Below are 21808 nucleotides of genomic sequence, written 5' to 3'. Positions count from 1 at the left end.
GAGGGAGCTTCTTTTTTTATGATGGTGGGAAGGACGGTGGAGGTCCTGTACCTTAGCCAGCTCTTAGTGATAGTGAAGACTAGCGTATTGACAGAGCTGCTTCAGCCAGGAGAGACCTCCTCGGAACTGCTTCTCCCTTATAATGAAGCCCTTACGGACATCCTGCTTGAGACCTGGTCCAAGCCTGGCACAGAGGCTCCTGTGAGCAGGACAACTGCCTGCCGCCATCGCCCCACCCCAGGGGAGCCCCAATTTCCTTATGCAACACCCTACCCCTGAAAGCTTGGTGGTCAAGCCTCCACTCCTCGCGTAAGCCCTGGCGCATTCCACCTACCGGCACGCAGGTGTACTGCTCACTAAAAATTTCCAGATTCAGTCTGATGCATGGGGATAATTCTGAGGTAAGGAATCCGTGGCCAGGTAGAGTCTCTATCAGATAAGGTATTTCCTAATGTAAGTACCTTGTTCATCTGCACATGTCAGATGGGTCCGAGGTCACTCGGTGAGCCACATTCTCCGCAAACACAGTGGGAGCAATAGCCGCGACTATGCAGTAATCATGTTGAAGGGTTGTACCTGTGGAGTATAGGCAAACAGCTCTCTCAACATGGTGGCTAATAACATAATTTTATGCATTAATATAAACAAGAGCTGGCAAGCCAATAGGTTTCACCTATGTGAGATCTTTTGTCTTCATTCAATGTTTTTAGCCATATTGTACAGCAGTGCTGGCTGCTATGTAGCATGGCTAAAAGTAAAAATGAAAGTGCTATGACATGTCAGTACTGGCTGCCTCATAGCCCTTTTTTAGTTTACTTTCAGCCTTGTTGTACGCAGCCGCTCTGCTGTGCAACATGATTAAAAAACACTGACCAAGCCAATAGATCTCGCATAGGCAAAACCTAGGGGATTCGATTGTTTGTTCTATGACTCTGTTTCTTTTGGTCACCCATTTTCTGAGTATACATAAATCGCTTCAGCTACATGAAAGCAGAATTGCAGTGACCCTGATCTTGAATAATAAAGATGGAGAACCACAAGACACACAGGAATAACACAAGAACGTATTCTTTGGCCTTGGTGTGGGCATTTCTTTTTTTTGGTTTATGTCTTTGTTTATTTTTGTCATCCATACTTTTAGTGTATGATACTGTTACTCTAGTCCTGCTTCTGTTTCTTTCTTGACAAACTAATAGCTCTGATGTCACATGTTACCACATGCAAAGAGCATTTTCTTTCCATGTATTAGCACACTAAGTCTTACCCATTGGTTTTGCCAATGCTTATTTTGTTTGGCAAGCTTTCACCCCAGGATTGCCTAGTGTGTGCTATGCTCTGGCTGAGCAAAAGTGCTGACTGGGTACCTCAGTATCTATGATTCCACAGCTATGTTTTCCTAACATACATATCTGACAGTCCGTGTTTACCTTTATGCTGAGGCTGGCATTGAATATGGATGTTTGGTAATGTCAGAAACAGTTTACTTACATCCTTCCCAACAAAAAATTCAAGTAGACATTACCTCCCAAATATTCTCCTTATTCCATACTCACAAAGTAAATTGGTAGCCAGCCCATCACAGTTTAAAGGCAGGGAGCGGAGTGGTATGCTTTAAAAATAGGAGCGTTGGCACAACTACTGGCATTATATCCCATGGAATTGGGGTATACGTGGGAGGCTGCAAGATCCACTTGTCACCAGAGTTGTGTGCAGAAGCCTGTAGTACACAACAGCAGCCTACCACAAACAGACAACTAGGGTCTGTTTGTGGTAGGCCCCAGCTTAAAAGGGACGCGTATGTTTACATGCCCTATGAACATAACACAAGTCAGTGCAGCTGTTTTTCTGTTTGCCCTTCACAACTAGAGCTTATAGTTCTTAGTGTGTTAAAATTAAGACACTTTAACACACTCTGGGGAAAGGAAGACATTACCAGTGTCCAGAGGCCAGTACGCTTACACCTGTCACATCCAGAGGCCGGCTGCACGCTTGGAAAAAAATCATGATTTCTTCCACTTACAGTGACGGGAGGTAAATCTCCACCTGCCTCTCTTTTACACCAAAGTTAAATTTACACCTCCTCTGGTCACTTACGTCCCAGATCACTTACTTACCCAGATCCAACTAGAAGGTGAATAGCGGAAAGAAGGGTGCAATGAATAATACCTCAGGGTGGAGTAGTGGCCATATTCATCACAGTGACACTGTAGCTCCTGTTGAATATCGCAGGTGAGGTACAAGAGGCAACACTAAAGAGCCCTTTGGCAGCCGTAGTCATCCTTGGGTGACTAGAGGGGCATGAACCAACACCTCTGTATGGTATGGCTAATGAGACACACTGAGTAAACCCTCAGGATGGTATGGCTGATGAGGGGGTATTAATCAACACCTCCTTATGTGCAAAGATCAGCAACCCAGGGGCTATGGCTGTGAAACACAATGAGTTGCGTTTATGGCAGGATGGTGAGACACAGGAAGAGGCTTTTTAGGTCAAACACCCTTGTGACAGTGTTGTGAGAATATGAACATAGGACTTTGCTCATTGTACAGTTGCAAGCAACAAACATGTGCAAATCAACCTTGGCCGCACTCCACAAGGGACACTGTAGCCTGAACTGCTTTCCAGATCCCAACTACTCTGTAACATAAAGAATTCCAGATATGGTTCAGCCTTGTACCATTCCCATGTACCTGGGTTACTCACTGAGTGAAATGAACGGGTGTGGAAGGAACTCATGAATCAACCCCAGCCACTAGTAATTACTCGGATATGCTGAGTCGTGGATCCTGCACTCCCCTTGCCATAAAGACTCAAGTTGCACCTCAATGCCCAATGAGGCAGTAACCAGTCTATGGTTGCCTGTGTCCCTATTTCTAAGTGGTCTTAGCCTAGCAGTTTGGGCTGCACTGTCCCTTTTTGTGTGTGCCCAAGACATTTGCATGTATCTGGTCCCTCTGTGTAATGGCACAGGAAGAAAAAATTTATTGTATAGTGTTGTAATTTAATTTATATAGCACTTACTATCCCAAACGAGGTGTAGAAGTGCCTTTTCTGTGAAAAGCACGCTACTACAGAACCCAAAAAGGTTTAGTGGTGAATTAGTATAGGGAAATAGTAAATTAATTTGAGCAGTGGACATGTTAGTCTGTTATTTGGATTGAAAAGGATAGCAGAGGGATAGAAGAGGGAAAAGTTTGAATTTGTTTAGTGCTTACTACCCCTGATGAGGTGTTGAAGCGCTTTTCGGAATGCTACCAATATAAACTGTTGTGCGCGTCATTAATTCAAACATTTTAACATTTGTTGTTCAACTCAGTGTGGTACCCAGAGCAGTACTTCTTGGTGGTTATGGCTGGTTAGTCACAGGGACCAACAACAAAGGGTGGCTCTGGCTAATACAATCCAAGGAGCAGTATTTGCAGTGTCAATAGTTGATAAGATGCAAGGAGTACTGTGTGTTGGCATGAGTGTTGAGACATGAAGCGTAGCTCATCATGGTGGCTATAACTGGTGGGGCGCAGGACACAGCACCTCATGAGGTAGATTGGAAGTTGAGGTAGAAAGAGCAGCACATTGGGGTGACGTCTCAGTTGGTGCCTGAGATTGTGCAGGTTGCTCTTGTACGTGTGTGAGCGTGAAACAGCTTCTGGAGTGTGCCCTCCTCTGTCCCTGCAGGTTATCCCTCGATGCAGGAGGAGCTGCTCTCTCCCGCGTCCATGCACTACACACTGCCATCACCTCTGCGCGTGGACCAGTACTGGAATGAAGTGGCTATCATGGACGCCATTCCAATGGCGACTGGTGAGCAGGACGGCTTGTTGGACATGTCAGACATGCAGGTGTGGGCTTCAGGCCTCACTCCGTCCCTGGTCACAGCTGAGGACTCCTCGCTGGAGTGCAGCAAGGCCGACGACTCAGATGCCACCACGGATGGCCGGGGCCTGGACAAGCGGTATGAGGACTCCCCAGGGCCAGACGATGACACAGTGGACTCCGATGCCCTCAATGGCATGGGGGACTCACTGGACCAGGAGGAGGTTCAGAGGTCAGAGGAGATAATGGCAGCCAGTGACAGCCCAAGCCAGGCTGTAGTGGGAGGAGGAGAACAAGACCAGGACATTCAACTTTCGTCTCTTGCAGCCCAGCAGCGAGTGCAGGCACGGATCACCGACTCCCCAGTCCTCCTGCGAGTGATGGACAAAAGCAAGGAAAGGTGAGTGTCACAAGGGGCATGTGAAGCGGGGGTTGGAGGGTTGGGTCAGCAGAGGCCCAGTGCTACTGCCCGAGGTGGAGGACAAAAACAAGAACAGGTGGGTGAATGAAGAGTTCACATGTACTGGGGGTTATGGGGCAACAGCATGTGGGTGCCAGTGAAAGAAGTGGAGGATAGAACGATGCAGAGGCGCTAGAGGCAGTAGACAAACGCTAGTTCAGGTGGCTGTCACCAAAACCACTGTGGGCCTCATTCACAAAGGGCCTTCGCCCCCGGGGCAGAGGCCCCACAGGAGTGTATTAATGATGTGACGGAATCACCGCAGTGAGAATTCTCATTGCAGAGCTTCTGCCCCGAGTGAGGAAACTCCCCCGCGACTGTGGGGCCTCCACCACGAGTGCGGAGGCATTTTATGAATCAGACCCTGTGTGTGGGAGAAATAATTTGTGGGTACTGGGAGGGGTCATCATGTACAAGAGGGGAAGCACCGGCAAAAGATAGCAATTGGCTACAGGTATTGTGGAGAAGGTGAATGCAAGGATAGATGGTATACAGAGAGCAGGGAGGGTTCACAAGCACTTGGGGCAATGGACAGGAACTGGGACAGGTAGGTTCAGGTTCTACTGACCGCATTGAGGGGCTAGGGGGGCTTGCTGAAACTGGGGTGATGGACAAGAGTAGAGAATGGAGTATTCTGCTGTGAGAGATGAAAAAGGAAGGACAGGTACTGGGAGAGATAGGCAAGTACAAAAATAGGTGTAGACCGCCACAAGCACTATCAAGAGAGGACACGAAGAGTCTACAGGAGTCAAGGCTATGCTTTAAGGTAGGTGGATAATACTGGGAGCTCTGGTGAATTGTGAGAATGTAGGGATGACACTAAACTATTTAGGATCATGGGAAAAAGTCAGCATCGGTGGGTCCTGAGAACACAGGAAAGAATCATATTGACTTCAGTCAAAGAGTGTTGAGTGAAGGCATTGGAGATGAGGAGGAGATGGTTCCCACTTGGACAGTTGGTAGGGGAGAGCATGGGGCAGCAAACCCCCACATGTACTGAGAAAGATAGACAAGAACAATGAAAGGAAGATGCTACCCCAAACTTAAGGAAATGGGCAGGGACGATTCACAGTGGTACTAGGTGATGGATTAAGAATCACAAGCAGGCGGATAAAACCAGGTAGGGGCCAAGGGCATCTGGGATGGTGCCCAGGAATGTCATTCGAATGGGAACGAAGGCTGATTGACTAGAATTGAGCACGATGGGACCTATTGCGAGCACTGCAGGAGGGGTCTCACAGATACTCTGGGAGGGCTAGCACACCAGAGCAGGTTCTAACAGATACTCCTTCCCACAGATTCCTCATTATGAGCCCTCCCTAGGCCCCTTGTTGAGGTGCCACCACAGCAGTCCCAGCCGTGGATCTGTGTGACATCATCACAGCATGGAATAAAGCGGGACTATAGAGTCATCAGCTGGCATTGGTGATGTTCGTTTTTTAACACACTTTAGATTTACTCCACCAAATCCTTCACACTTCCAAGTTTTGCTCAAACTGTCACCTGGATCCAGAGCCGACATGTCTTTTTCTCTACAGTTTACCATTTTTCCTAACTTTTCCTCGGAACTTGACTCCATCAAATTACTCAGGCTTCAAGCTTGGTTGAAAGTGTTGGAGATGGCTGTCTAGTAAAGACATGAATTTGCCATGGGAACTTAGATTCATGCAACATTGGCTTTTATGTCAACATAAACAAATGGGGCCATCCCTTGCAAAATACAGTGAGAAGCCCCTTAGACTCCCATAATCTCAGAAATAGTTAATGGCCCCTGGGCTGAATAGGCGCTGCAGGAATCTTTGTTACGTCCCTTTCGCCTCCTGCACTCAAAGACAATCCGTCGGAAGGAGGCCAAATTGGCCATGGCCTAAATAAGGAGCATCTGACTTCTTAAATCAAAGTCAAAATCACAGTCTTCCAATTACAGCTGTTCTCCGGTATCCCCCACCAGAAATGGCACTTTCACCCCAAAAATCGCAGGCACCCATCCCTATCTTCACACGAAAGCAGTAAGTGAAAGAGAGGATTGAAGAGGAGATTCCTAACACATCTTCTGAAGCAGTGCCGATAACTGAAAAACGTACGTCTGCATCTGCGAGTCTTCCTGCTCCCAATGTTTCCTTGGAGCAAAGAAATGTTTTTTCGGGAGACGATGATTGCCCTTTGATGTGTCCCCGGGAAAATCTATGGATTCTTTGGTTCCTTCAGTGCCAGTGGTTCTCCTGCAGGTGCAAGTGGGCTGACCTCACCTGGACCTCTCCAGACTCCTACCTCTAACACTGGCTCCTCCTTCAGTGTTTGTCACTCTATTCTCTCTGAAGCCCAAAGAAGCCAATCACTTCAGTGCCTTTGTTGTCAAGTTTGACAGCACCGGCAGCTGATCCAAAGCCAGTTTGTCTGTCTGCTCTTTAACCATGTCTATGTCAACCTATCTTTATTACTGGCAAAGAAAAGGACAGCTGGCTATCTTAAAGGGGTCCCCCAGTGTAGAACAAGAGGGTAGTATTTATCCAATCCTGTTTTGCTAACAGTCACCAGCAAAAGGCATTGTAGAGTGTTAGTTTGTCTGATGTCAGCTGGGCTTTGAAATCCATTGCAACACCATTCACAGGATGGCCCCTTTAAAGAAGGGACATTGCCCTCAAGGCCAGATCCCTGTGCCAAACACTATTTGTACACTACGTTCACCTTGTCACATGATTTAGGATTTTTTTAAAGTTTTATTTTGATTTTCAACATATAGCAAAACAGTACATATATGATTCAGGATTTTCTATTAAAAAAGATCATCTTATTTTCTTTCTAACAAAAAGAAATCCATTGGATTCACTATCCAAATACAAGCCCCTCTGGAGGATTCGAGGGATTCAGCAGGTGTTTGTGAAGATCTGGTCAAGCGGTCAAGACTTGAGACATGTTCTGACAGGATTCCACCAATCCCTCCCTCTGATGCAGGCCAGTGAACACTTGGATAGAGGCTCACAACCAGCACCTTGTCTGGGGCAAAAGAGTGTCAGAGATAAAGTACGGCTGTTGCACCACTTCTAGATTTGGCATGGAAGACACTTCGCAAGAGGTTAGCGATGGAACAGCTTTCTTTGATGAAATAGAGAATGCTTAAGTACTTAAGGCAATCAAAAATCATTGGTCTTAAACAACAGGCTTACCCCATGCTCCAGATATTGAACTACTGACAAAACACAGACATTGCCTGGAAATCCACTCACTTTGAGAGCTGAGGAGGAAGCAATGTTTATGGCAGAGTGGACTCGCCAGCCGTGGTGGACTTTGTCAGGTCACGGCCCTTCAGAATAGAAGCACAAAGAGGGGAGGATAAAAACAACAAAGGTGCAGGAACGCTAACGGTGACCGTCTACAGCACAGCAAGTTGAGAGGCACAGACTGTTTCTCGCTGCCGCTACTTAAAAAGCCAGCTGGAAGTACCCACCCTAGCCTGTTGACTGAATGGTGTTCCTCATTGGTTCTTTAACCCATGTTGTATTGACAGTCTTTCCTTCTCAGCCACCCTCTGGAGGCCTATCTTTGACCTTGTCCAACCCAGCCCAGGTCTTGCTCTATGCCTTCTGGTCATGGATGTTTTTCGATGCGCCAATCTTTCAGTAAATTTCTCTTTGGCTAGTCTCGGCATTCTGACAAGTCATTTGCTGACAACATTGAGGTGGCTAGGCCATCATGGTTCAGTCATTACAATCCAGTGGGCCGCTAGAGCAAGTTCCATGGCAATCTGTCAATCAAGATTTGTTATCCCCTGTATTGGCCCAGGAACTACAGTTGTAGACTCCATCAGATAACTGCTTCTAAGCGAGCTGTTTTGGCCTCCTGTCCGTGCTCACCATTGCAAGACATGCATCCCTTGCGGAATACATGGCCCATGTAGGGAACAAATCAATAACTATTCCCTGGAATTCACAAGAGAAACGGATACGTAGTGTTTAAAGCATTTCTTCTAACTGTGTAGTTAGTACTTTTTCAGATACTCAAGGATAACACTGTCACAATGGTGTTGATTTAAACCCTTTTGTACCAAAGCCCTAATCATGCACTGGGCATGAACATGAACTTTTCATGTGCACAATGCCTTCCCTCAATTGTCCCTCATTCTGAATTCCGATTTGGGGCATCCTTACTTTGGACTTCTTTCAGCACTGCAGGATGTCTTCACAACAGACTGGAACTTTTCATCTGCACTATGGCCTTCCCTCAATAGTCCCTTGTTCTGAACGATCGGTCCAAGAAAAATTAACACAACTTATACTCATTGCACCTGTTCGGGCATGAAGATTGCGATACCTGGGTTTTCGGAAGTTTATTTTAGAGCCACCTTGGTATCTGCCACTAAGAGATGACCTTGCTCTTCGATTCAAACTTTCACAAAACACTCCTGACTGGACACAAGAGGTGAGGAAGGAGTTGCACTTTGGATGGACAGTCCTGGAAAGATTTATGGTACACGATTGACCTCATTGTTAAGGTTCTTTGTGATGAATACATCACTTCTTGCAGATCATTTAAGGCCTCACACTACCCCTCTTTCTACACGTCATCTCTTTCTAGTTCCTCTTTCAGTTTCCTTGCTCTGCTTTTCACTCAATCTTGGCCTCTATGGAGCATGAAGCATAAGGTAGAACTGACATCACCGGTACAAGTAGGTCCCTTTACGGCCATGTCTCACCACTTCTTGTGATGATGTCACAGATGTTGCGGGCAAGATAATCCACAGGTACCAAAGGTGATGGACAACAGCAATGGCATGTGGGTTCCACCGAGTACTAGAATGGCATGGAGAGCCCACCAATACTGTTGATCAAACATAGATGACAATCACTGAAGGCAATAACATAGGCGCATGGAGGACTCATAGGTCGTGGGGCAACTATGGACCCAAGCAATGGCAGGTGGGTACCAGAGAACACAGAGGGTGAGTCAGAGAACACAGGGTAAGGCCTCAGACTCATCCTGTGTGCGGGCTAAAGGTTAAGGAACCATAACAGGAACTAGTTGGTGTAACGAAGAGCCCTGATTGAGAGTCGCCTGCCCCCAGAATAGGGCTAAAAATGGTCCATATGCTGACAGAAAAAGGAGGTCAGACACTCGTGGGTCACAGATACAGCAACAGAAAGCATCCACATTCCTCCTGACACCCTACAGTGAACAGGAGGAGGGTGTGGCCTTTCAGACTCAGGTGGTCTGGGTGGTGGTTAGAACCTGGCAGTATAGGAAGGGAGGGAACCTCAAGATATAACCACAAGATCGGAGTCTGGCTTGAGACAGCCCAGTTGAGCTGCTGGTGTGCTTGAATCTCTGCTGGCTGTCAGCATGACTGAACCCCTGTTCACAGTGTGTATGCCACAGCCTCTGCTGTCACAGCTTCTGGGTCTCGGCTATCATTGTGCTCGAGCCTCTGCCAGTGTCTGAGCGTCAGTTTGCTACGGTCTCTGTTGTTATTACACCCTCGGCTCTGCTGTCAGTGTGCTTGAGTGTCTGCTGTCGGTGTTTCTGAGCCTCCGCTTTAAGTTTTCCCCAGTCTATGTTGTCATTTTCCCACCATCTCTTGTGTCAGTGTGTTCGAGTACCTACGGTCATGGCTTCTGTTATCAGTTTGCCCCGGTCCGTGCAGTCATTACATCTGTGTGCCTGAGTCTCTGTTGACTGCGAGTGTAGTGTTCAGATGTCCGTCAGGAGTATATGCTGCAGCCCTGAAGGTTAGGCCCCAGAACCTGCGTGGTCATTTCTCACGACCTGCACAGGCTCACCAGTTACTCACATATTACCTCGGAATTCGCATCATACACTCCCCGCCCTCCACTTGAAAGGGACAGCTGTACCATCTCCCATAAGCGTGATGAAGGAGGATGCAGAGTTAAGATTAGGAGTGAGTGCTAGATTTACTACCGTGTGTTATTTGTTTTGCCTGAGCCCTGCTGGCAGTGTGCCTGAGTCTGTGCTGTCTGTGTTCTTGAGTTCCGTTGACTGTTAGTGCCCCTAGTCTGTGCTATCATTCCTCGTGCCCCTGCTATGCTGTCAGTGTGCCTTTCTGTGCTGTGAGTATTGCTGTCTGTGCCATCGTTCTTTATTCCTGGCAGCCTTCCTGTGTGTGTTGTGTTAACTCTCAGCATTTCTGCATCTGGCAGTTGATATACCTGCCTGTACTGGTTGTCGGTATGTCTGCCAGTTGGTATGTCTGTCTCTGCTGTCACTCTACCTGAGCCTGTGTTGACTGTCTGTGTGTTTGTTTTCTGCCATCCTTGCTCCTAAGCTTGTGTTATTCTACGCTGGGATTCGAATGTCTCACTGAGCTGAAGTTCAGAATCTCTGCGTCTGCTGCCTGTCCATATGCATGTCCCTGTTTTCATTGCTCCTGACCTTGTGCTCTCTGTCCAAGTTCTTCCTCCTGTACTTGCTCTGCTGGCGTATGGTGCCTTTTGCCATGTCTGCCAGTGCTGTCTCTCTGCATGTCTGTCTCTGCTATCATTATGCCTAAGCCTGTTCTATCTATCCATATTCCTATGCACTTCCTGTCTGATGTCTCCTGTGTGCTGACCTTTGATATTCATGCCTCTGCTCCCTGACGGATGTCTGTTTAAGCTGTGCTGTCGTTACTCATGCATGTGTTGACTGTTGGAGTAGCTTCCTTTACTATGCTGTCACTATTCCTGCCTGTGCTGTCTGTCGGTATGTCTTCCTTTGCTGTCACTGCTCCTGTGATGTATCTGTTGCTGTCAGTGATTAGAGAAACTTACACAGCCCACTCTCCTCAGGACCAGGGACTGGAGCTCAGATGGCCCGGAAGCCACCCGAAGTCCAAAGCGTGTGCCCCGGCCAATGCCTGGAGTGCCCACGGTGAGCAGCGTGCGGGCACACATGGACTCCCTAGAGAAGGACTGGCAACTGCAGCACCACAGCACCCACAGCCCGGCTCGATGGATACAGGACAGCAGCAGTTTCTTCGTGGCACAGGTGATGGCACAGGGTCACTATGGAGGGGGATGTGAGGCATCAGAGCACAGGTGAGGAGCGGGGTACAGCTGCAGCTTCTTCAGACATGGGAGATGGGCAAGCCAAGCAGTGCTTGATCTGAATATCTGGCTCGACCCATGTCCAATGGAACCTGGTGAGGCGAAAAATGCTGAGCCAAGCATCACACGCCCTACCAAGAGCAAACTCTACACATTGTCAGAATCCTTTTTTATTTGCTAATCAATGTAATGTCTCTGACTTTTGAATGTTCCCCAGGCATCAGACTGGAGCTGGAAACTTCAGATGTATCTCAGCGTGTCAACAGGTGGTGCTATGTGGGTCTGCACTGATGCCATCCTGCACCTGAAATGATGTGTGGGGCCCTTATAGGCACCATCCCCATACGCTGTATCACTTCCTTTCTTTCTGCACCACCAGATGTGGATTTGAAGGTCCTTTCATGTCTCTCAGAGACATTTACTCACAATTGTTTCCAGTGTACAAGGGATGTCACTCCCAAAAAATGATAGGATTCAAGTCCTGTAGGGATTGTTGCAAATAAATGTCTGTGACAGATCACCATTAGATATGCCTGTGGTGTCTGGGGGTCAGGCCACGACTCCAAGGCCTGAAGTTACTGTGCGTCAATGAACCGGATGGCCATCAGGGACCGCGAGGCAAAGCTCAACATCGCAAACACAAAAAGACTCCTAGAAGGAACCGTTGCAAGTCGCGCTCCACTAACAAAGTTCGGTCCCGTTCTTGCTTCTGGAGTTGTCGAAGCCGGCTGAGAAGTTGATCTTTATTGCAGTCAAAATCATCAGATAAGTCTAAGAAAAAGCACAAGAAATTGAAGAGGGACTCTGCTCACTCACATTAACCTGAGCAGGCACAGGGGCGGCACCACACTTCTTGATTTTTGCTCCCGGAGTCAGCTGACTTTGGCGCCAGTCCCACAACTGATTCTGGCACAACCTAAGTTTCTGGGGCCATCAGCCATGCCACAAAAGATCGAAGTGTTCCACCCAGCCTTACCCTGGCTCTTCGAATCTGTACCGACTCGCTCTGGCACGCCTTTGGGCCCCTAGGAGTCAAGAGGCCTTCCTTCCGGAGTACCGCTGGCAGGTTTGCCCCGGATGCCAGTTGACTCCTCTGAGCCCAACTTGCCTCAGGCTCCACTCCTAACCCTGCTTCCAGCACCATGACCTACACCAGCCCCAGGTTCTTACATGCTGATGCTGACACCATTGACTCCGGAAGAGGAGATCCTGACTGTTCTATCTGATGCTGAGTCTACACAGGTTCACCCTCGATCGAAGTCATGCCCGATTTCCCTTGAGACACCCTTCCCCCACTTAATTCGCCACCCTAGAAGGGTAACAACACACTTTATATTCCCTATCTGATAGAGACTTCTAGCCGGAGATTCCTTAGCTTTGAATTTCCCAGGTGTCAGCCTGGATCCGGAAGATTTTTCGTGAGCAGTGCCAGTGCGCACCGGTAAATGGCGTTGTATGTTCCTCATGTGTCGTCTGCGCTGAAGTGACATCTGTGGCACTTATATAGGCGCCACCTAGACACGCTGACGTCATTTCTTTGCTTTCTGCGCCAGCCAGCGCTGTTCACGAGAAAAGCTACCGCTTCATTCACTATTTAACTGGAATTTTTCAACTTTTGACTCTTTTTGAGGTTTTTTCCTCCTAGTGTGGCAGGGACGTCCTCCAGGAAACCCGGCTTCAAGTCCTGCGGAGCCTGTCATCGACCAATGTCAGTGATGGATCCGCATCTTGTATGTCCATGGTGTCGTGAGTGCGACCACGACCTGAAGTCATGCTCCATCTGCTGTGCCCTGAATCCTAAGGCCTTTCGAGAGTGGTCCCTCAAGCTCAAGACAGCTCAGTGGGCGACATCACAACGTCCTGGTCGAGAGGAAGGTCCAGGGAACGGTTACGAAGTCCAAAATCATTATCCCACTCCAAATCCTCAGGACATTCAGGTAAGTCTCGAAACACAAGAAGATGAAGTTGAATAGGCCTTCAGCTTCCTCTCGTCCTTTGGCTGACAGGACGAGGGAGCATCATCATTCAAGGCCTGGCTCCACGGTAGAGCCTTCACCTGGGCCAACTCAGCGACTCCCCGGCTTTCCAGGAGCCGGAGTGACCCCCGCCCAAGTAAAAGACGTTTATGAAGCCATGCACCTCCTAATTAGCAGCCTGACACCACCGGCATGTCTTTGGGTCCTGCTCGGTCAGAAGGGGCCCCAACTGGATCCGCGCAGCCAGCTGCAGCCCGACTCCAGTCAGGCCCCAAGGATCAGTTCCCAGATCCGAACTGGCGTAAGTCCTACCATCTCGACCTTTCCCGATGCTGCTCCTGGCACCACCATTCCCATTCTAATCCCCACTCTGATAAGGAGCGTGTGGGGCATCACCAGATGCTGTATCTGGCTCCTACACAAGCTTTGCCTTCTAGATTGGATATTCCGGTTATGATACTGATCTTTCAGCCTCTATCCTGGATTTCGGTGAAGCAGACCCTGAGGCTGCTGCTACTGCTTGAAGAGCCAGGTCTTGAGTTGCTTCCTGAAGGAGAGATGGTCTTGGGTCAGTCGGAGGTGGGTGGGGAGGGAGTTCCACGTCTTGGCAGCCAGGTAGGAGAAGGATCTTCTTCCGGTGGTGGTTCTGCGAATCCGTGGGAAGGTGGCGAGGGCGAGGCTGGTGGATCGGAGCTGTCGGGTGGGTGTGTAGAACGTGAGGCGGCTGTTGAGGTATATGGGGCCCATGTCGTGGAGAGCCTTGTGAGCGTGGGTGAGGAGCCTGAACGTGATCCTTTTGCTGATGGGGAGCCAGTGCAGGTCTCTCAGGTGGGCAGAGATGTGGCTGTGTCGGGGGATGTCCAGGATGAGTCGTGCAGAAGCGTTCTGTATGCGCTGGAGTCTTTTCTGTAGTTTGGCTGTGATTCCAACGTAGTGGGCGTTCCCGTAGTCCAGTCGGCTGGTGACGAGGGCCTGGGTGACCGTCTTTCTGGTTTCGGTGGGGATCCACCGGAAGATCTTTCGGAGCATGCGCAGGGTGTTGAAACATGATGACGAGATGGCGTTGACTTGCTTGGTCATCGTGAGGGAGGAGTCCAGGATGAAACACAGGTTGCGTGCGTGGTCCGTGGGCTTGGGGGCGGTGCCCAGAGCAGGGGGCCACCAGGAGTCGTCCCAGGCGGAGGGGGATGGTCCAAGGATGAGGACTTCCATCTTGTCTGAGTTCAGTTTCAGACGGCTGAGCTTCATCCATTCCGCGACGTCTTTCATTCCGTCCTGGAGGCTGGCCCTGGCGGTGGTGGGGTCGTTGTTGAGGGAGAGGATCAGCTGGGTGTCGTCAGCGTCGGAAATGATGTTTAGGTTGTGTTGGCGTGCGATGGCTGCGAGGGGGCTCATGTAGACATTGAAGAGGGTGGGGCTGAGCGAGGAGCCTTGGGGTACGCCGCAGATGATCTTGGTGGCCGCTGAGCGGAAGGGAGGTAGGCGGACTCTCTGAGTTCTGTCGGAGAGGAAGGAGGTGATCCATTCCAGGGACATTCCTTGGATCCCGGCGTGGTGGAGGCGGTTTGTTAGGGTGCGGTGGCAGACTGTGTCGAATGCGGCCGGTAGGTCGAGGAGGATGAGGGCAGTAGTTTCCCCGTTGTCGAGTAGGGACCTGATGTTGTCGGTGGCTGCGATGAGGGCAGTCTCGGTGCTGTGGTTTGCTCGGAATCCGGACTGTGATGGGTCGAGGGAGCCGTTTGTCTCGAGGAAGGCGGTTAGCTGCTTGTTGACCGTCTTCTCGATGACTTTAGCGGGGAAAGAAAGGAGCGAGATGGGGTGGAAGTTCTTGAGGTCCGTGGGGTCCGCGGTGGATTTCTCTAGGAGAGCGCTGATCTCCGCATGCTTCCAGCTCTCCGGAAAGGTGGCAGATGCGAAGGAGTTGTTAATGATGTTCCGGAGTTGGGGTGCGATGATGGAGTCGGCTTTGTTAAAGATGTGGTGTGGACAGGGGTCGGCTGGGGAGCCGGAGTGGATGGTGTTGATCACGTGGGTGGTGTCTTCAGTGCTGACGGGGGTCCAGGCACAGAGGGTGGTGGTGGGGGGCGTTGGTTCGGTGGTTGGGTGCGTGGTCTGGGCGCCGAAGCTGTTGTGTATGTCGGCGATCTTGCGGTGGAAGAACGAGGCGAGTGCGTCGCAGAGGTCTTGTGAGGGCGTGATGTCGTTGTTGCTGGCGCTGGGGTTGGAGAGCTCTTTAACGATGCTGAAGAGTTCCTTGCTGTTGTGGGTGTTGTTGTCTAGTCGTTCTCTGAATGCTGTCCTTTTGGTGGTGCGGATCAGCTGGTGGTGTTTGCGGCTGGCGTTCTTGAGGGCTGTCATGTTTTCTGTTGACTGGTCGTGGCGCCAGGCTTTCTCGAGGGTACGGCAGGATTTCTTGGAGTCTTTGAGGTCGTTGGTGAACCACAAGGTTTTCTTGCTGCCGGGTCCGCTGGGAGGATTCTTCAGTGGTGCAAGGGCATCGGCGCAGTTGGTGAGCCACTGTGTGAGGTTACGGGCTGCTTCGTTGGAGTCCGTAGTGTTGGCAGAAGGATTTTGGCTCAGGGAAGTGGTGAGCTGGTCGGTGGTGATCTTGCTCCAGCATCTTCGGGAAGCCTGTTGCGGGTGGTGGTGGGTCGTGGTTTTCCTGAAGTTGAAGTGGACGCAGCTGTGATCTGTCCAGTGTGGTCTGGTGGAGTGGCTGAAGGAGATGTGGTTGCTGGAGGAGAAGACGGGGTCAAGCGCGTGGCCGGCGTAGTGGGTGGGGGTGTTCACTAGTTGCTTGAGTCTGAGGTTGGCGAGGTTGTCTAGCAGGGTGGTGGTGTTGTTGTCATTGTTGTTTTCCAGGTGGAAGTTGAGGTCCCCTAGGAGGATGTAGTCTGAGGAGGTGAGGGCAAGCGGGCTGATGAAGTCTGCGATGGCTTCGCTGAATTGTGTGCGTGATCCCGGGGGTCTGTAGATGAGAGTACCTCTGAGGGTAGATGTCTTCGCCTTTGCAGAGAATGTGCAATGTCAGCAGTTTTGCACATTGGAGTTTCGAATGCGGCTCTTGCCCGGAGGCAGTTTTTGTCTTGAGTGGAGCACAGGCTTCCTATATGCCTTTCTGCCCATACCACTCCTGCCCAGAGATCCCAAGAAAATCAAGAACGACTAGGCCCAAGTCATCCTTCTGGCTCCAGATTAGACACGGAGAATCTGGTATCCCGAGCTACTGAGCATGGCCATCGATCCTCTTGTTATCTATGCCGCCTTACTTATCAGTCCTGACAAACTGGTGCTTCGCACAAGGGCCTCCTTTCTCTCGAAAATAGTTACCCCATTTCACGTAGGCAAATCCATCACTCTGGCTACTTTTTATGCTTCTCCACATCCCTCTAAAGAAGAGAAGTGACTTGACCTAAAAAGAGCGGTGTTGTTCTACCTTAACCGCACATGAGAGTTCCGGGTGGATGACCAACTCTTCGTGAGGTATGGGACATACACCAGGCAGCAACGTGGGCTCCCTTGCTCACGTTCACCAAACATTACTATCTGGACAGTCCGGTCATAGGGTTTGGCACTTTGCCCGTTTGGTCCTGCTGGACTTCCATGTTTGAAACTGCTCCAAAGATACACCGCCTGGAATGGTATGGTTTGAGTATCTATTCAAGGATAAGGAATCGGCGGCTAGAAGTCTCTATTAGATTAACAAATTACTTACCTTCGGTTACGCCTTATCTGGTAGAGACTACATCTAGCCGCAGACTCCTTACCAACCCACTCATCCTCCCTGCTTTGCGAATGGATTTCTCGGGGCAGGGTCGATCCCTTTCAGGGCCCTTGTTTTCCACAGCAGTGGTCTGTGTTCTTCATGACTTTGCGCTTCTGGCGTGGAAAGTCGTGAAAAGAAACTGATGTCAGCGCGCCTAGGTGCAGCAGATGTTACTTCCAGCATGGATGACAATGCACGCAGAGCTGAACGACGCCACCTACTGCTCACAAAAAATCTTCTGAATCCAGTCTGATGCCTGGGAAATTCAAAGGTAAGGAATCTGTGGCTAGATATAGTTTCTACCAGATAAGGTGTTACCCAAGGTAAGTAACTTGTTCTTTTGAGACAGACTTGGACAATGACTATGACGCAGGTGATAAGTTTGCTCAACTATATCAGGATAATAATTGGTACGAGGACCTACAGGAGGCTAGTGGTCTCAATACCTCCCCTGAAATGGGTCTCCTCTCACCCCCTGGACCTGCCATAGAGGAATCTGCTTCCTATGCCATGGTGATAGAAAGTCCTTGACCTCCAACACCTCACCATGGAGGTGCATACCAATGTCTTGGTGGAAGATCGCCACCTGGGACAAACATCTTCTGAGCCCCTTCTTCCATTTAACGAGATACTGATACCATATTGTGGTGTGGACCAAACCTTCCCCCGGACCCCTAGTCAATTGACATATTGTCAGGCCCCATCCCCTGCTCTAGGTGACCCTGTTTTTCTTTCATAGCACCCTTGGCCCGACAGACCAGTAGTGCAAGTTTCCACAAGTTGCTCATATGCTAACACTTTTCCTACCACTCCCCCTGACAGGGAATCTAAACTGGTAGAAACGTTTGGCAAACGTGTGTTTTCAACCGCCAGTCTGGCTCTCAGATCTGTTAATGCCAGATGCTTGTTGAGCCGTTACTACCAAGCCCTTTGGGATTCGGTGGCACAAGTGCTCCCTGATGTACCCGAAGATCTTTGGCCTGTTCTCACTCAGGCAATTTAAGAAGGCTGAGATATGGCCAAGTTCATGATTCATTGTGGCTTGACACCACTGATTCCATCGGACGTGCTATAGACACCGCTGTGGCCATGGGTTCTCAGGCAATGTTCAGTCCTCCCTGATGGGCATTCCCTTCAATGAGACTTGCCTGTTTGGGTATAAGGCTGATTCAAAATTAGAGCGTTTAACTGAGAACATTGCTGTAACATGCTCTCTGGGCCTTTCTACTCTACCTTGCCACCTGCAATAGTGCCACAGCTCGTTTTTGTGGCTTTGGCTGCGGTGCTCCATACCGCCAGCCTGTCCAGCCACCACACGGAACCCAGCAGTTTTGCTGTGGTCGTGGTGCCCATGGCCTCTGTGGTCAAGGTCACAAGTCTCTCAGTCTGCCACCCCCTAACCAAATCCCCCTCCAACCCTCCCCCCCCCCCCCCACAGCACCACCTGCGAAACTTCTTTAGCAAGTCCTTACAGGAGCACAGCTACCTGGTGGGAGGCAGAATCCCCTGATTCTACCTAGTCTGGCAGGCAGTAGCTTCGGACAAGAGGGTTCTACACATTGTTCGCAGGGTCCATGCCTTACCTTTCCTTTCTTCCTCGCCACTCCTTCCACCCCCCCACCCCTCCCCCCCCCCCACGTGACTGACAGAGGACTATCTCCCATTTTGCAGGAGGAAGTGCAAGTCCTTTTGACCAAAGGGGCTATTGAGAGGGTGGTTGCTCCAGAAGTACATTGTGGTTGCTATTCCCTCTACTTTCTGGTGCACAAGAAAGATGAAGGCCTGCTCCCTATATAAGACCTACACTCTTTCAATGCCTTCCTCCAAAAGGAGAAATTCAGAGCGGTCACATTGGCCCAGGTCTTGTTTGCCCTCAACCCTGGAAACTGGATGGTAGCATTGGACCTGCATAATGCCTATTTTCATATACCCATCCTGCTGGCCTACAGACATCATATGCAGTTCATGGAGGGACAGGAGCATTTTCAGTTTGTTCTGCTCTTTTTTGGCCTCACAAGTGCCCCTCTGGTGTTCATGAAAGTGTTGGCGGTGGTGGCAGCACATCTTCAGAGGTGCCAATCGTTCCCTACCTCCATGACTGGTTGTTGAAAGCGGGCTTGCTACAGTGAACCTCCTGTCATCTTTGGGGTTCATGATCAACTTGTCCAAGTCACATCTGACTCATTCTGAGACAGCTCCCCTTTATCGGAACTATTCTGGACACGGTTTGGTTTTGTGCCTTTCCTCTGGGAAAGAGAGTCCAGAACATTCACACAATGCCGGTTTGGGATTTCAATAAGGTTGACTTTGAGGCTGCTGGTACTAATGGGCTCCTGCATCCTAGAAGTCAAGCATGCCAGGTGGCAGTTGCGGGCACTGCAGTGGAATCTGAAGTCCCAGTGGGCCCAACGTCAAGGGGACCTCTCTGACCACATTCAGATTTTAGAAGAGACTGCAAAGGATCTGCAGTGGTGATTTCTGGACTGCAATTGTGCCTGCAGTAGACCTCTCTCCCTTCCCCACCCAGAGCTGACAGTAGTGACCAATGCATCTCTTCTGGGCTGGGGCGGGCATCTGGGAGAGGTGGAGATCACAGGCCTTTGGTCTTGGGCGGAGTTCCAGCTCCATATCAGCCTTCTAGAGCTAAGGGCCATCTGCTTGGCACTGAAAGCCCTTCTTTTGTCCATCAAGGGGAGGCTGGTTCAGGTGCTTACGGACAACATCACTACCATGTGGTACTTCAACAAACAGTGTGGGGTAGGGTTACGGATGCTGTGCCAGAAGGCCTTGCATCTTTGTAAGTGGCTGGACCACTACTTTCACAGAAATTTGCTGGTTGTAAACCACCTGACAGGATTTTTGGATGCCAGGGCAGTCGAGCTTAGCCATCACGACCTAGCAGATCATGAGTAGCAGATACATTTGGAGGTGGTGAGAGTTCTCTTCCGTGAATAGGGAGAACCTTGTGTAGATCTGTTCGCCACAGCTGAGAACCTGCAATGTCAGCAATTCTGTGCCTTGGAATTTTCAAGGCATCTCTCACTCAGAGATCAATCCAGTCCCACGTAGACTTTGGGACTCCTGTATGCCTTCCCACCAATACCACTCCTGCCCTGAGTTCTCAGGAAGATCAGGAATGACCTTGCCCCAAGTGATCCTAGTGGTTTCTGATTTGGTACTAGGAGTTTGGTATCCAGAGCTTCTTGGCTGGAGCATCTGTCCTCTTTTCAGGCTGCCCCTCCGGAGAAGATCTGCTGTTGCAGCAATGGGGCAGGTTTCTGCACCAAGCCTTCACAACCTTACACCTTCATGCTTGGAGATTGAGCTGCGAAAGCTGAACACCTTTGACCTTTCGTCAGAGGTGGTTAATGTCATATTGGCAACCAGGCATCCCTCAATTAAAACTGTATAAGCCTGTTGTTGGAACAAATTTGTGGTTTGGTGTGGCACATGCAAATTGAACCCCTCTATTGCAAATTAACTGACGTTCTCTTGTATGTTTGGTCTCTTGCTCAGCAAGGTTTTGCTTTGGTCGCTGTTAAAGGTTATCTTCCGGTGCTTTGGGACTTCTGGCGGTTTCCAGATCAGCCCTTCTTGTTTGTTACCAGTTGTGATGCAATTTTTGAAAGGGCTTCAACACATGTTTCTCCCTTTTCCTTTTGTGGTGTCCGAATGGGACCTTAATCTGGTCCTTAATTACTTGATGTGCACTCTGTTTGAACCACTTCATAGCTGCCCCTTACGGCTACTTACTATCAAGACTGTGTTCCTCATTCCCATTACCTCTGCACCCCAGGTCAGTGAGCTTCAGGCTGTTTGTGTAATCCACCATACCACCTTCTTCCCAAACAGGTTCTGCGGACTCAGGCATAATTTCTGCCAAAATTTGTGATTCCATTCCACGTTAGTCAAATCATCACCCAGCTGGCGTTCTATGGTCCATCTCACAGGAGGAGAGACTCCATTGTTTGAACACCGAGAGAGTGCTGAGCTTCTACATAGATCGTACTAAAGACCACCAGGTGGACGATCAGCTCTTTGTGCGGTTTCCTGGGTCAAAAAAAGGCAAAGCTGTGCAGAAGAGTACCCTTTTCCTTTTAGATCGTGCTTTGTTTAAAGTACTTTTTTTTATTCTTCAACGACAAATTAGAGTTTGTTTTTTGTTTGAAACAATACAGGTACAAGGTATGGGTTGACATTTCTGCAGTAATACTTGCAATATTTACATCAACAATACATAAGAAAGAGCATATATGGTAGTTATACGAATGAGGCAAGGTGCCACAACTAGGGGGGCAGCATGTGGCATAGCAAGCTCCTATAGGGGCGTTTACATTACCTGTTTGGCTCAGGATCATAGGGCACTGGTTCTCATAGTAGTGCTTGTGGTGTTGTCAGCGTGGGGTCTAAATCATGTGTTGCAGAGGAGAGGGGAATCTGGCAATGGGGTTATTGGCAATGGCGGGCGACAGGGGCAGTGTGGTGATAGGAGAGGATAGTGTTTTAACTCTGCCCAACTCGGGTCACTCTGGCCCGCTCCTAGCTCCCTGCCGACTCTTAGTAAACTTATAGTAGCATGCACGTTATCCCTCAAGTGGCCCCTTGGACCTTGGAGCATCGCAAGGAGGCAGCCTAACACCTTGTCCTCTGTGCATGTTAGTTATGTGTTGTCTTGAGGCACTGTAACTGGCACTTCTACCTTATCTGTGGCGGCTGAGTGGTCGGAGTCTGGGTGTCGGTCAATTTGAAAGTCCT

General features: G+C 49.6%; 1 protein-coding gene across 5 annotated transcripts in view; it reads left to right on the top strand.

Moving 5' to 3' along the window:
• The window catches only part of ANK1 (ankyrin 1), an 826509-nt gene that overhangs the window by 721131 nt on the left and 83570 nt on the right, over window positions 1-21808 (top strand). For all 5 annotated transcript variants that reach the window (XM_085634053.1, XM_085634051.1, XM_085634052.1 and 2 more), the window contains 2 exons: window positions 3677-4214; window positions 11054-11252. In XM_085634053.1, coding sequence (XP_085490179.1) covers window positions 3677-4214; window positions 11054-11252 — 737 coding nt within the window. The remainder of the gene's footprint in view (window positions 1-3676; window positions 4215-11053; window positions 11253-21808) is intronic.

Source organism: Triturus cristatus, chromosome 11, assembly GCF_964204655.1.
Source record: "Triturus cristatus chromosome 11, aTriCri1.1, whole genome shotgun sequence".
NCBI lineage: Eukaryota > Metazoa > Chordata > Amphibia > Caudata > Salamandridae > Triturus > Triturus cristatus.
The sequence above is the reverse complement of the archived record's forward strand: the minus strand, read 5'-3'. Positions and strand labels throughout refer to the sequence as shown.